The sequence below is a fragment of the Arctopsyche grandis genome, chromosome 13 (genome assembly GCF_051622035.1).
Source record: "Arctopsyche grandis isolate Sample6627 chromosome 13, ASM5162203v2, whole genome shotgun sequence".
In the NCBI taxonomy this organism is placed as follows: Eukaryota; Metazoa; Arthropoda; class Insecta; order Trichoptera; family Hydropsychidae; genus Arctopsyche; species Arctopsyche grandis.
Window position 1 is genome coordinate 27,833,704 of NC_135367.1, and position 16,470 is coordinate 27,850,173.

General features: G+C 33.3%; 2 protein-coding genes across 4 annotated transcripts in view; one reads left to right on the forward strand and one right to left on the reverse strand.

Moving 5' to 3' along the window:
- The window catches only part of LOC143921428 (uncharacterized), a 339,615-nt gene that overhangs the window by 301,107 nt on the left and 22,038 nt on the right, over positions 1 to 16,470 (reverse strand). The window lies entirely within an intron of this gene.
- On the forward strand, positions 1,728 to 7,588 carry LOC143921411 (kininogen-2-like). 3 transcript variants are annotated; one of them, XM_077444714.1, is made up of 3 exons: positions 1,728 to 1,879; positions 5,070 to 5,176; positions 5,372 to 7,588. In XM_077444714.1, exons 2-3 carry the CDS (start codon positions 5,072 to 5,074, stop codon positions 6,851 to 6,853), a joined length of 1,587 nt encoding a protein of 528 aa, XP_077300840.1. In that variant the 5' UTR covers positions 1,728 to 1,879; positions 5,070 to 5,071; the 3' UTR covers positions 6,854 to 7,588. The 3 variants fall into 3 exon arrangements, with proteins under 3 accessions (XP_077300840.1, XP_077300839.1, XP_077300841.1); XM_077444713.1 differs by having other exon boundaries at positions 1,734 to 1,756; XM_077444715.1 differs by having other exon boundaries at positions 1,809 to 1,840.

Here is a 16,470-nt window from a genome sequence, read left to right on the forward strand (position 1 = left end):
CTTGCCAATTTCTAAGAACTAGCTCAAGTTTTTCTATAAGAAAACTGCCCTGTCCAACAATTATACGAAAATGGAATTCGGATCTTACTAGCGATATACAATGCTCCAAAATCTGTTTTTTTGACCTTTGACCTTGAATAACTTATTTGATTGGACTATATCGCTTCAAACGTTTGGAATAATACTGGACAAATACTAAAAGTACAGCAGGACGTCTCTGGACTAGGGATCCCAAGTCCAAATATTCGAATACTTTTCATACGAACTTATCTTTTTATTTTCAATCTATGTACAGCACATTTAGTTCTATTCGATGTTCCCGATAATGGTTCTCTTAAAAATTTATTAATAACTTCTTATAACTACAAATAAATAATTTAAAGCTACAATTCGATATTCGATATTCGAATATATTCCAATATATTCGAATATTTGGGATCCCTACTCTGGACGCCCGTAAAAAGTGTTCTTGTCTGGTAAAATCTGGACGTCTGATATATGTACAACTATTAAAAACAGCTGTTTCATAATAATAAATTTGTCTATATGTACATAATACACAATTTCAATTATTTGCCCTTGCATTTGAAAAATTGTATTTACGTAAGTATAAAAATTAATTCAACTGTCGACTTCGAACAAATACAATGTACACAGTCTATAAATTTGCACATATATCATTATCTAATGGTTCGTACGCACCAAGCCAACGAACGGCCCACAGGCCAACTTTTAAAACTAGTAGCGTACAACATATCGAAATAAAAATTAAATTTAAAAATTGAAATTAAATATCAAAATTAAAACTATTATTATTATATTAAAATTAAATTCAAATATCAAAATTAAAACTATTATTATTATATTAAAATTAAATTCAAATATCAAAATAAAATTATAATCATTATATTAAAATTAAAATAAAATATTGAAAGTTAAAACAGAACATGCACAATTTAAATAAATTTTCGAGATTGACCTAAAATTTGATCATCAACAATCACATACAGGTAATCCTCGACTTGAAATACAGGTAATCCTCGACTTACGAAGATACGCACTAAGATCGAAAAAAAATCATAGAATTATTATTTTTACCTCCCCGTAAAGCACAGTTACTGAGAATATATCATGTATTAGTATGGGTGATCCAACGATTGTCGCCAATCCATTGCGTTGTCGGTACATAAATCGAAATTTTTTTAGTCTTCAATTGTTTCTCTCGTCGAAATAAATCATTTCAGAGGTAAAATTTATCGGATAATGTGTGATTATTAATTTTATTTCGACGAAAGAAAAAAAAACCCTTTGACAAAACACCGACAACCGACACCGCGGTTTTTTGTCAAATCTTTTTTTTATCGATCATCGACGGCCAAAATACAGTAACATATCGTGACGACTTTTAAGAAATAATAACAAGATTTTTTTTCGCTCGTAAGCAGAGAAATTATTATATTTCTCTGGTTTTAAATTCGTATCGTCGTAATTCAAAACATTGTTGTAATTCAAAACATCAACGATGATCTAATTTTAGCTCAATCTCGCTCTTTAGCTTAATTTTGATATTTAATTTTTATTTCAATATTTTGTACGCTACTGGTTTTATCCTCCTGGTTAAAAAAGTTGGTTTAGTCCCAAAATCGTCGTTGGTTTAGTCCGTACGCAGCATAAAATAAAAACAACGCAATTCAAAAACACATTTCGAGATACAGACAAAGTCAAATAGTTTGCGTCGATTGTATTATATATGCAGGTATACATATATACATTCATACATATATAAGACATTGGTTTCTTCTAAAACCACTACTGTTCAGACCACAGCTACAATGATGAAGTTAAATATTTTCTCTGTGTTCCTTTTGTTTTGTTAACGGTATGTCTTCCACGTCGTCCATTTAGTTGTTTGGTTGTTTAGTTGTTTAGTCGTCCATTTATTTCGTTTATCATAACAGATGTAGGCGTTCTTCCCATTTTTAATTTCCTCTGCCAATTTGATTTTCAACTCGCTTCTTTTTTCTAGGACATCTTTAGGGAAATCGGCAGTAGCGTATATTCCTGCCGGGAATTGCTTATTGTTTTTGAATATTTCTATTTTTCTCCATGCAACAGTTAATTGTATAAGGATTGGTCTTGCTTTATCTTCTTTTTTTCCTATGCGACTCACTTGGCTTAGCTCCCACATGTCCCATTCGTTTAACTGGGCCTTTTTACTCATATGGTTTAGGACTTGCAGAACTTTTTCCACAAGTTTCTGTTTGTTTGCCGACTCTGGAATTTCGTGGAGAATTATATTGTTTTTCCTGGCTTCTTTTTCCAGTTGTTGGACTCAGTGCTTGGTTTTCTTCTATGATTGGCTTCATTTTTTCTTAAAGAGTTGTAGATATTGAATAGTTGTTGAGTTGTTATGGTTGGGAATTTATGTCCCTAATAACTACATATGTGCGTGGTAGACATGATCATTTGATGGTTGTACCTCCTGCTCGCACAGTTATTTTTCGAATGGCTCCTATTCCAAGAGCTATTCGACTTCTCAATGAAATCGTTACTGCCGTGCCTGAATGCGATATTTTCCACCCAAGTGAGCGTAGATTATCGGATATTATTTTAACCTATTTATCTGGTAACCTACACTCATCATTATTCTCTTAATTTGAATGTGATGTATGTGTGGAATCTTAATCTACTCTCTTCCATTTGGGCATCGCAGGGATGTTATGTATTTGTAGCTTGTTCTTATTTATCGGAACAGGCTGCAGGTGCAAGACATTCCCTTAATTGTATTTAACTTATTTTAATTTTAATTATTACTTTAAAGTTTTTTTGATTGTGTTTAATGCTGTATTATTTTTTACTTTTCTTTTTTTTTGTAATTTTTTGTATCTTAATTTTTTGCTTTTGCTTTTTGTTTTATCTATTAATTTTTTGTTTTCTCCCTCTCTTATTTTAATATTTTATTATGTAGGCCACTGTGGCGCATTAGGTTCTCCCTGTAATGCCACAATGGTCAAAAACGTTAAATAAATAAATTTTGTGTTATAATCGAAGCTTGAAGTTGTAATTCTTCTTTAAATTTAGACAACAGCAGTTGCATTTTTTCGTCCATTTCCACAAAACTCGCGTTTTCTATTACTTTGGTAAGAATTATTTTGTCTTGTAACACTATTTCGGTTGCTGAACGCAACTTCTTACTCTTTTGTTTATGCTTCAATGACGGGTGATAATAATAATCCCCAAATAACCTCCAAATCAGTGATGCAATTCACCTGGAGCTCTTTATGGAATTTCTCTCCGCCACGACAGTAAACATTGTGATTTCAGACAAGTCCTGATCTGTTCTTCACAAATAAGTACGGCTTGGAGCAAGCACAACCATTTATGCAATGGCATGTAATCCACCTCACAGAGTACAGCTGTCGGATGATAAATATATTTTTGACTTTCAAAATTCGCTAGACAATTAACTATAAATATTTTAAAGCAATAAAATGTCACAATCAATTGGAAAAACATCTGACTATTGATTCCAATACCCACTTTGAGCACAGCAATACTAAATTTTGAGTTAAAGACCGTAAAAGCCAAAAAAACTGTAAAAATCGCACATTTTTTTAAACGCTCATATCTCGTAAACGACCATTAACCAATAAAATTCATCATCATATTCGAATTCAGTGGGTCAAAGATTGGTTAGTCTCCGCTCTGGTATTTTTTTGTTGCTCAGTTTAATTAATAGGATTAAAAAGAAAATCGATAATTTATTCTATGTAGTTTTTTTATTTTATAATATGATTGTGTTAGTATTTGAATATTTATAAAAAAATAACATACATTGAAAATGTATTATCGTGAACTGCATCATCGCCAATATATAATAGTCAATCAATATTGGATGATTAAAATTGTACAGTTGGCGCATTGTTAAATATTTAATTGTGCGATATATAAAATAATGAAATGCATTGATATTTTCAAGTAGTTGTTTATTGCATGCGTCTACATTTATGTAATTACATTTGAATAGAAATTAAAATATTGAGTGCTTTCCAATCTTTTTACACCTAAAATGGTGTTTTATCACCATTTTAGTAAATCTTTGGGCGCCATTCTATTACAACGCAACAACTTACTCTTTTTCTTTTTTTTTAATCGCCTGCATTGCAACTTGTATTGTATTTAATATAAATTTATCTAAGAATATTCGAAAAGAAATTTCATCCGCGACGCATAGTTTTATTGCTAGATTCATATATTGAATATAAAATATATTTTGGTTCCCAGATTGTAATCTTAATATGAGGTATCTCTATCTCTCCACCGATATAAAGCAAAACTAGTTCCCTTTTATCCTTTTATCTATGTCACGCTTTTAACATTATCAGCAATAATACCGGACAACTACTAAATAAGAAACGTCTTTGTACACCATCAAAAAAGGTTCCGCGACAACTGGCTCACGGACCTTTCACTCAACGGTATTGCGCGCACAAAATTTCACTCACGCGACAACTGGCTCACAACAGTTATTTTGACAAATCTGCGGATTTTCAAAAGCATTTATTTAGTTTGTAGTACCGGTAGTTCCAAAGGCTTGTTTTTGATCAAATACTGATACCACCAGTATCGGTACTTTCGGTAATGCCCGTGAGGCAGTTGTCGCGTGAGTGAAAGTTCGTGCGCGTAACGCCGTTGAGTGCAAGGTTCGTGAGCCAGTTGTCGTGACACCCTCAAAAAGAGAACCTGTTTGCTAAAATCCGGACGTCTGATATAATAACCGTTGAAAACCGCTGTTTCATAATAAAAATAAATAATTATAAATGTACATGTGTATATATATAAATTCAATTATTATTTGCACTTATGTCAATAAAATTTTTAATTTACATATTTAAGCATATTTGTTCAATTTTGTCGACTGAGAATAAATAAAATGCACACAGTGTTGAAATTTGCACATAAATCATTATAAAAAACAAACAACGTAATTCAAAAATTCGATTCGAGCTGCAGACATATTGGGATAATGTATGTGTATTATCGTTAAATATTTTGCGTTGACTGTGTAGGTATGTACATATATAAGACGATGAACTGTTTTAAAATCACCACTTTAGTTCAGACCACACCTACGACGATGAAGTCAAATCTTGCCGTTTTGTTTCTTTTGTTTTGCGTGAGTACATTTATAGATTTTGATTATATTTTCAATATACCAAATGATTATTAACATCAATGCGTTCCACACGATCATTCAATAATCTATTTGTAATATATTTATGCAGGTTTTATAAACGTGTCGGAATAAATATTGAATGCATTGATATCCAAGTATACGTGGATTATATAATATTATGCTTTGTTTACACAGACTTGTTTTGGTGATGAAGCATCTCCGTCAACAGATGGTGGCCAGCAACCAGTAGGTGGTGAGACCAATGTTGATGTGAAGAAACCCGAAATTCAGCAGCTAGCACGCGAATCATTAGCTCAGTACGATCTAAAATCGAGTAACGAAAATCTACATAAGGTTGTAGATATAAAATCTGCAACAGTACAGGTTGTCGCAGGCACCATGACCAGAATAACCTTCGAAGCAAAGATGACCTCTTGTGGTAGGGTCGACGTGGATAAACTAGAAACTTGCCCTATCTTAATAGGAGCCGCTACTAAAATATGTAAAGCTTCCATTTGGGATAGACCTTGGTTGGCAAATGGCAAGGAAATCACCATAAACTGTGAAGAGGCGCCGTCCACAGATGGTGGCCAGCGACTCGTAGGTGGTCAGACCAATGTTGATGTGAAGAAACCCGAAATTCAGCAGCTAGCACGCGAATCATTAGCTCAGTACGATCTAAAATCGAGTAACGAAAATCTACATAAGGTTGTAGATATAAAATCTGCAACAGTACAGGTTGTCGCAGGCACCATGACCAGAATAACCTTCGAAGTAAAGATGACCTCTTGTGGTAGGGTCGACGTGGATAAACTAGAAACTTGCCCTATCTTAATAGGAGCCGCTACTAAAATATGTAAAGCTTCCATTTGGGATAGACCTTGGTTGGAAAATGGCAAGGAAATCACCATAAACTGTGAAGAGGCACCATCGACAGATGGTGGCCAGCAACCACTAGGTGGCCAGCAACCAGTAGGTGGTGAAACCAAAGTTGATGTGAAGAAACCCGAAATTCAGCAGCTAGCACGCGAATCATTAGCTCAGTACGATCTAAAATCGAGTAACGAAAATCTACATAAGGTTGTAGATATAAAATCTGCAACAGTACAGGTCGTCGCAGGCACCATGACCAGAATAACCTTCGAAGCAAAGATGACCTCTTGTGGTAGGGTCGACGTGGATAAACTAGAAACTTGCCCTATCTTAATAGGAGCCGCTACTAAAATATGTAAAGCTTCCATTTGGGATAGACCTTGGTTGGAAAATGGCAAGGAAATCACCATAAACTGTGAAGAGGCACCATCGACAGATGGTGGCCAGCAACCAGTAGGTGGTGAGACCAAAGTTGATGTGAAGAAACCCGAAATTCAGCAGCTAGCACGCGAATCATTAGCTCAGTACGATCTAAGATCGAATAACGAAAATCTGCATAAGGTTGTTAAAATAAAATCTGCAACATCACAAGTTGTCGCAGGCACCATGACCAGAATAACCTTCGAAGCAAAGGAAACCTCTTGTGGTAGGGTCGACGTGGATGAATTAGAAACTTGCCCTATCTTAAGAGGAGCCGTTGCTAAACTATGTAAAGCTTCCATTTGGGATAGACCTTGGTTGGTTAATGGCAAGGAAATCACCGTAGACTGTAAATTGGCACGTCAGAAATACAGAAAATATTAAATGATAGAAAGATAAAGTATGCATAAATAGTCAATTTCATACACAAATATCTTATCGAAAAATTATCTATTATTATTATCTATTATTCCATTACAAACAAATTCTTTGTGTTTCAGTTATTATTTCCATAATTTTCCAAATCCGTTACATTATATGTATGTATATCATTTAGGTAAACTTTTCTTGGTTGATACTTTACATGTGCATAACTAAACGTTGTATATCAACGCCCTGGAGTAAATCTGTACTGTCACTATGGACAAATTGTAATAAATAAATATTATCTTTTTCTTGTCATATTTTTTAATTATTTAAAATTATCCAATGCATTCCTGTATTTTAAATAAAATCCTTTCGAAATCTACTATCTTGATGATTAAAAGCACTTCAATAAATGTAGGTATTCAAAAGCACTTCATATATTTAATTAGTCCTTCCGACAGATTAGACGTGTAATGATGATATTGAGTTAATTGATTTTTGATTTTTTTGATTAATCAAAAAAAATAAAAAAAAATAGAACCACGCCTATGGTGGATATCCATAACGTATTAAAAATACTTTCTCTTGTGCCATAATTAAGGAAGGGAGAAGTCTAATACGTTTGTATGGACAATCCAGCCCTCTTAATGATGAATGTGATTGTGAAATGAATGAATGCCTTTAGTTTGTATTGTACTCATACTTGTTCTTAAATTTATTTGCAATATTAAACAAAGTATATTTTTATTTAATTAATTTTTCTATTTTATATAAAGTTTATTTTTATTAATGTGACTTATTACTGTTTTTACTTTATCTATGTACGTAGTAGCAAATAGATCAAGTTTTGTGAACATAAGAAAATTTGAACTCGAAATTTTGACTGATTTGAACTCAGAATCGATCACTAATCACGTTTTCATGATCTAGAAAAAATGTGTGTGTATGTGTGTGTGTCAGTGTATTTAGGGATTTTTGAAAAACCGTTCGTCCTATATAATTGAAACTTAGTCTTATAATTTCACTAAAATTCTTTTCGATGCGACGTATTTTTTTCCAATTTTTAAGTTGACCGGAAATGGTACCTCCCCTTATATGTGTCCTCTTTTTTAAGTTTTTGAATTAAATAACCTGCCAAACCACTAATCAAATGGGACTGAATTTTTTTACATGTAATAGTAATTATAAATTTTTAAAATATGTTTTCCTAAACCGGAAGTATTACTTTTACGCTAGAAAATCGAGGTTTTTTTTATATTTTTCTCAGAAAAACTTCAGTTTATTGAACTGAAATTTCATATCTAGAAGTTTATGCTTAAATAAATGTTGGTAAGCATACGTCAACCGGAAGTGTCAGCTTACTCTCGTTCGATTTTTCTTCCACTATTTTTTTCGACCCCTTAAACATGTGTGCTCTTCACGTAGAAATCTTGTATTAATTTTTATTTAGCACTGCACCACTGTGAAAAGCATTCAATTGACTAAAGTCACGAAATATGCACGGAACAACTGGAACATAGACCGTGAACTGTGTTCAATCCATGTTTAGCATTTACCATTGTAAAACAACTCGGAAAAAATCAACCATCTAACACAAATAGTAACAGCAATCATTATTTTATCGTTGTATTAATATACAAAATGTAATAATAATATATGTATGTTAATATTAATATACAAAATTTATGATAATTTTGTTTGCATGCTATGTATTTGATCAACGGAAATAGTCTTAATTATGTATTGGATATCATTTTCACCTATTTCAGCTACGATCCTTTTAAGCCGGAGTAGATCTATTCATAAAATATACGCCATAAAGTATTTTTCTATTAATTTCATATTTAATGGATTTATTATAAATCATTCATTATTTAAAACATGTATAAAACACAAGTGCAATATACTATATTAGCCCGACTATAATACGAGTGCAATGCAATAAAATAAACATTTTGCCAATTGTTTTCTATTTCCTGTAAATTTGGTAAATGAATAAACGTAAATGTATTGTATTAGTCAATTGTAAAACATGGCATTTACAGATATATGTATGTATAATATGGGATAAGGGAGTAAAAAAGATTTTTGGTGAACATCTTCTAAATATGTACATACGAGTATTTATTAGGGTTTCTGTATTCCCGGACTTTTTCACAATATTTTGCGCAATATTTGTGGAGTTCGTCGTTTCTCCATATAATAAATCATATATGTATATAATATCGCTATTCCGTTTGTGTGTCTATCTGTCTATCTGAGATAACGCTCGCCGTACTATAATAATCGTTTTGATTCGACATACAAATGTACGTCACAGCTAAATCACTTCCAAAACGTATATACAATACAATAACAAAAGAAAAAAACTTCTATATACATACATATATGTATTGAAAATTTATTTATTTAATTAATCCATAAACTATTTTTTATATTGTTGACATGTGGCTAGGTATGTGTCTTTTACCTTTTTTTCATATTAAACAATTAAATATGAATTTTAGTCGTTAGCTAAATATCCTTCCTACCTACTATGTCACCACTATTTGAGATTGATTAATGTACAATAAAATTTGTGTACAATTCATAGATGTCTCGTCAATTTGCGAGTTTTTTAGTGTCTCGTAATTCAGCGACTGTAAAATAAATAAATAAAATGCTGCAATGTTTGTAATTGGCCAAGAAGGCGCATTGGGGTTACCTGTAAGGCCTTCCTGGTATATACATATGTAAAAAATAAATAAATAAAGTTAAAAGGTATTTGAAACAAATTAGACCGCGTGGGGATCGAACACATGACCGACGACACATTTATTTTTATTTTATAACTTAATATGCCAACACCCATGCGATGATATGTCATCGGGTACAACACTATGTAGTTCATTATAATCCTAAAAATTTACATTTATATTTTTTAATATTATATATTTTTTTGTAATAAATCCCAGAATTTAATTTATAAGAAAGCATTTTTTTTCTCAAATAAAAACTAAGTAAACGCTTGATTATTCTCACAAATTGGAGGTTAACTTATCAACGGTACGATCGGGACATTCAAGGCTGCCGAAATATGTGATAAAATCAAATCGAAACTATTCAAAGTAATTTCGTTTACTTTATAAATAGAAAACGCTTTCAATGGAGACGGGAAGTGTTCGAATATGTTATTGAAGTACTTTTGTATATTTTAATCTCTCATTTGGCATCGAACACGAATGTTAATGTACATATGTACATAATTTCTGAGAAATTTAGCAGAATCGGTTGATTATAATATCGAATGTGTAGTTCGTATGTATTTGCACGAGTGCTACGAATGTTGGAACGGGCTTATCTACGAAAGCCAGTCTATATTTCGTAGTGCTGGATATAATCCCTCGTTGTAGGAGAGAGCTGCACGTAAACTATGTATAGTCGGTTAAGTAGATTTGAGCCACGTCTTCGCAACCGATGACGTAGTGCGGCAAAGGGCGACGCGTTATGTTTTGTAAATATTTAATTTGATTCAATAATAATAACATGAACATCATCCTAGCTTTACCTAACGTTTGGGATTCAACTATTAAACCTCCCTTATAGACGCTTAAAGATCTATTCATACATGCACAGCACGGACAGCAAATAACAGCAGTAGCCAAGAAAAGCTATTCATACTATACAGCAGTGCATGTCACCGTAACGTATTAAGCAAAATTGGTTTTCTTCGACCACTGGAAATATTCACGTGACGTGACATGACGTGACGTCGTAGTAGCGAGTGCACACATACTAACGAAAGTGCGCATGCGCATATGAATGTTGATTTTTCCTTGGATTCGTCATATAGGGATAAACATAGTTTTTATACTAGAAATAAGGACAAATTAGTTGAAAGTAGAGTAAGAAAAAATAAGACAGCTGGGGGTGTTTTTTACAGGGGTGTGCTCATGTATAATGCCCTCCCTGAGTGCATTATACATGAGCACCCCCTTTAAGTAAGATAATATATATAAATAAATAAATAAATTCGGCCAAAACTTGTCTGAACGTACGCTGCTATATATGTAATATGAATAGAAGTAGTCTTTTCCGTGCACTGTTGTATGAACGTACGCTGCTGAATTGTATGATTAGAAACCATCGTTTATGTGACCTGAAAGCTAGACTAAGCTTTTTATAACAATCCTGAGGAGTGAGTAATATTCCAGAAGTTTTGGTTGGCTTCAAACTTTGGAATATTACTCTAACGAGAGGCTGAGAAAGTTACACTCCAGAACTTCTACCAATTCTGTACAGAACTAATGTGCTTGTGGAAAGACCAAGACCTTTTCAAAGACCATCCAACCACTAATCAATTTATTAGGCAACATATTTTGATTGATTCTAAGCTACAATAACTAATTTATAACATTTTTATTACAAGCCTCATATCAGCTTGCTTTCGATTTTTCGTCTGACGAAATTTGGGTTATTATCTACACTCTTCGGATCGTTTTCAAACTTTGCCATTTTGTTTGGTTTGGTCATCAATATATGTGGAAATCAAATCCGCCAGTACGATGGTGAAAAATAATCGTAATAGACACGTTTAAAAAATGCTCAATTTATATTTTCTTGACGTCTAATAGTAAGTTGGTGTATTTATCAGCGTAAGTTGGAGTATTGCTGTTTTTTTACTAATATTAAATAATGTAATACTTTAAACATAAAGTAACACAAAGTTTTGGGAATCTCCTTTTTTAAACTGTGCTGCATAAACTGTCATAGTCATTACAAGTGTTTATGTTTAGCAAACACTTAAATGTGGATGTAGATGAGATAAGGTACAGAACTGAGCTTTTATACAGCGTTTGTTAAACTGTGTCGATTTGCAATAAATAATCAAGTTTAATTGGAGATTTATAATTTGAATAATAGATCAGCTTGAATAAGAGTGATTTTGAGATGATTTGTGTAAATTTTGTATATTCCAACGGTATGTATGTACACACATACATAAACTCATAGCCGAGAAGCGTGGGAGGGGGGGGGGGAACGGTATAAAATGGTAGGAAATGGTACGTGGTGTAAGCGAAGCCTGCAAATTCCCATCTGCCTAGCGGTGACAAATTCGTCGACAAAATTCCCTATATATTTGTTAATATATTTTATCATTTTTTTATATATTTTTTTCTTGTAAAATATGTATTGATTTCCTGTAAAATAAATGTACTTATTAAAAGCACTATTACTTTTTATATATTATATAATTACTTTTTTTTTCACTAAATTAAATTTTCCCCCGGGCCAGAATTTTTTCTCATACTTAAACAAATGTTTATAGGAATCAAAGTCAAAAAATACACAGAAATCAATAGCTTGTGTATGAATCGTAGCTGATGACTTCGCTGAATCGAAAGATAAATCACAAAACTATAAGTTGTTAAGCAATTTATGTATTTTAAAATTTTATTTGACGTAATCTTATATATGTGGGATTTTATGTGTGTGAGTGAATTATGTAATGAGTAATGTTGAGGAGTGATGTACAAACAGTGGTACATATGAGTGTACACTGTTTGGGAGTTGGCAGAAGTGTGACGCCAACTGACAGTTGGTAGTAGAGCCGCTGGTCGGACGGCCACCGGTAGGTGCGAACGCGCACGTGTGTATACTTAATGTACAATAAACGTACATTGATGGACAAATATCGCATTTGATTATCTCTCCCGCAATCCTCCCTATATCTTCGAACTCTACATATATAAAACCGAAACGGCGTCTGTAACTCGTTTCTGATTGGCTGTCGTAAGAGTCGTTTCTAATTGGCTGGATTCATCAAAGACGGTTGTTAAATAATATCATTTTTTTTCGATTCAAATAAATTTAATAAGAAAACAAATGAAGATATTTTTCCTGGTTTTCATTTAATTTTTATTTACTGCACGAATCCGAGTAGCACCACTAGTATTTAAATAAATAAACCGGACATTGTTTAATAGAGTTTTTCTATATGCATTTGTGAGAAGGTAAAGTCTACGTACGACAAATCGTCTTAATAATTCCTACAAATTATTAACCCTTTGAATGCTGACCAACGCCTATCGGAGTTTTGCCAACAAGTCCATGAGCCTGAAATACGCCGATATGCGTTGTATTTTGAGTGTGTAAAAAATAAACAAGAATACTACCCGCTAAGCCTTTACAGGTAGCATTGAAAAAAACTTCATTGAACATGGGTCGTGTAATCCGTGCCAATGTTTATAAAGACTGGTTTCCACGAAATTTCTGAATTTATAACCATAGCAAAATTTTCCGGTGGAAATCCCTAACTGCCGAGTATTTTAGATTGTGGCTTAGCATTTAAATTCTGAGCATTACATTTTAACAACAATGAAAAAAATATGAACTATGTCATTAATAGACTTATTTTGTTTATTTTATATTGTTGCAAGATATATAAGAGAGTCTAAATGCACCTTTACAAAACTTGAAAACCTCGACAGTAGTTATCTAGGGTTTGCTTGGATTAGCTACAATTTTTATACCTGCTTTCTATTGCATTTCCAAATAATTCTAGTTGGAAATGTTGGCGAAATTTTCAGCGTGGCGGGCTTTCTACAGAAAAGAGTCAGCACTCAAAGGGTAAAGGTGATTTGTCTCTGAATTTTGTGCGAATGAAAGCATTAAAATCAGCTTAGGCAGATCTGGTCTGAAATTTTACAGCTCTCTCCGGTGAAATGGTCCCATTTTGGCCAATACCCAGGTAGGGGTTGAAACGCAATCCTACGGGTTTTCTCCACACTGTGGTTTCAAATTTAAATTAAACTTGAAAACCACCAAAGTTTAACGGATTTGGTGCACAAAGGCATGTTTCTTCAGGGAGTGTTTTCCTAACGATGTTTGTTTAACGAGTTTTCTTCAGCCGGGAACAAAGTATTATACCTTAGCCGCTCCCTAGGGAGTTCATCGTTGAACCCGTGAACGAGCTCTCGAGTGTTTCGGCTAATATTTAACGACAACAAGAGCAAAAATAATTGGCCGTGTGTGGATTTACTGCCAAGGAAAGAAGCCCTCCAGTCACAGCTGTTATTGGTGACTATGTTTAATATAAGTAGTGGTATTTGCGAAAAGTACAAAGCTAGACATCCTCATCCACGAAAAGACACCATTGGTACGCAGCATGTGTATTTTTAGACACTAATGTATATGTATCTACATGTAAAAAAACGTCAACACGCCACATCCATGCTATGACATCCAGGTCGAAATTGGCCCCCTGAAGTGTTTTCGGTGATATTTGTTGCTTAAACAGTTGGTTGACAAATATGCATGTTTTTATTTTTATTTTTTATTTCATAGAACACGAACACTCGCCTTTACAGATCGCTCCAAAGCGACGAGTGTACTTATACAAATACATTACAATAATAAAATTAGTACAAACATCATCCACAGTGACATATATGGAGAAATTTTTGCTGCATTTTATTATAGAAATTGGCGAACCTCAAGACGCTGAATAACTTAAGATTAGCAAGAGAAATAGGAAGGAGATATATTACAACATTATATACATATATATAATATCGCTATTATGTGTGTCTGTCTGAGATAACGCTCGCCGTACTATACTAGTCATTTCTATAACAAAAGAAAAAAACTTCTATATATATAAATATATATATATATATATATATATATATACATATATGTACATACATCCTACCAATATTTCCTCTAGACAAAAGGCGGCTCTAAGTATCTGAGTGCTTACCGCCATCTATTGAAAATTTATTTAATTAATTATTGGTGTTTTATATTGTTTACATGTAGGTAGGTAGTTTTTACCATTTTTTTTAAATTAAATATTTATGAAAAAAATTCGACCGGATGCGGATCGAACACAATATTAACCCATTTCTTTTAATTTGTAAAAAAATAGGCACCTTTGGCACTCTAATCTAAAATTTTGAACAGCTTTTGGCGCTCTAATTTTAAATTTTAAAGCGCCTTTGGCGCATCGTGCGTCGCCCTAGCTTACTTAGTGCCTCCTTAGCCCCCCCTAAAACTGGCACTGCTAATTAATTAATTAATTCAGCTTCTGGAAATACAGTGATTTATGTAATAGTAAAATGCTGCATCGTTGGTAATAAATTGTCCAGGAAAGCGCATTGAGCTCTTCCTGTCAAACCTTCCTGGTATATACATATATCTATGTAAAAATAAAATAAAAATATATACATATATGATGATCTATCTATGTATATACGTATATAAAATCGTATAGAAACCCCTAAACCACTAAACCGATTACGATGAAACTTTCAGGATTTGTTGTATGCATGTCCGGGAAGATTACTGTGAAAAAAAATCACCCAAAAACGGAAAAGAAAACGGGAAAAACGGGAATGAGTGTCATTAGCCAGCAGCTTGGCTTAGTGGTAGCGTATATATTTAGCACCACTGAGGTCAAAGGTTCGAGTCCTCGCCATCTGCTAGTTAGATTTGGGGGTTTTGTGACTCCAAATCGATCGTTTCTCTATCAGAGTTAGCCAATTTTGTCTGATCATTGCTGAAACGGTTCCAGAAAATTGGTATTTGATATATTCCTATTGTCACAAAAATCTGCCTGTGTATAATTTGTAATAATTATGCACAGTAATCTGAAATCTATAGATATCTCTATAGACATCTCTATAATTTCGTATTTATTATATGTATGTATAAAAATTGGGTCTACGTGACGAGCCAGAATGTTAAATTACAGAAAACACAAATATCAGAAGACAAAGATCGAAAATCGAAAGATCTTAAGATGAAAGATCAAAAAAAAGGGTGCATGGTAAATGGTACATACTCACTTAATTTGCGCGAGCAGGGTATAAGAGGAACAAGAGGAACAGGCTTTTCCTCCCGTATTCTGCGCGCGCACATTAATACGGGAGGAAAAGCCTGTTCCTCTTGTTCCTGTTGTATCCTGCTCGCGCAAATTAAGTGAGTATATGCCGTTTACCATGCACCCTTTTTTATCTTTCGACTTAAGATCTTTCGATTTTCGATCTTTGCCTTCCGATATTTGTTTTCTGTAATTTAACATTCTGGCTCGTCACGGAGACCGATAAAATTGTACACAAAAAAAAATCTAAAAATAATCCATAGATGTCTCTATGATTATTATTTCTTATTAATTGTTATATGCGATATATTCTGATTGTATATGTATTACTGTATTTCTGATTGTTTATGTATTCTGTATTTCGCTAACGTAAACCCGTCTGTAATGACGAGTGTATATTGATTTGTAACAATAAAAAAAAATGATAAAAAAAATAAAAAATTGCAACGCAATAATTTGAAATGTATTCGCTGCCTGCGTTTTTCCGACGATTGGGAACGGGAACGAGAACCGGAACGGGAACTTGTTATTGTGGCATTGCAACGCATGCCGGGTTCAGCTAGTAATTTATATTTAAAAAATCAGAGTCGGAGTCGTGAACAAATGTTTGAGTGAAACATAAAAAGACAGTCAAAAGCATTAGAAAGCAGCAGTATGCACTTTTCATTACCCCTTTCGTTACTTTGTTTGGGATAATGCTGTCCATTAAAGTTCATCGTTGAGTCGTTGAATAAAGAAAATGTAGGAGAAGGGGTTGAAACGAGTGGGAAAT

Coding starts and splice junctions, on each gene's coding strand:
- LOC143921411 (XM_077444714.1), top strand. CDS start 5,072: ATGTACATATATAAGACGATGAACTGTTTTAAAATCACCACTTTAGTT. Junction 5,177..5,371: donor TTTTGTTTCTTTTGTTTTGC/GTGAGTACATTT, acceptor TTGTTTACACAG/ACTTGTTTTGGTGATGAAGC.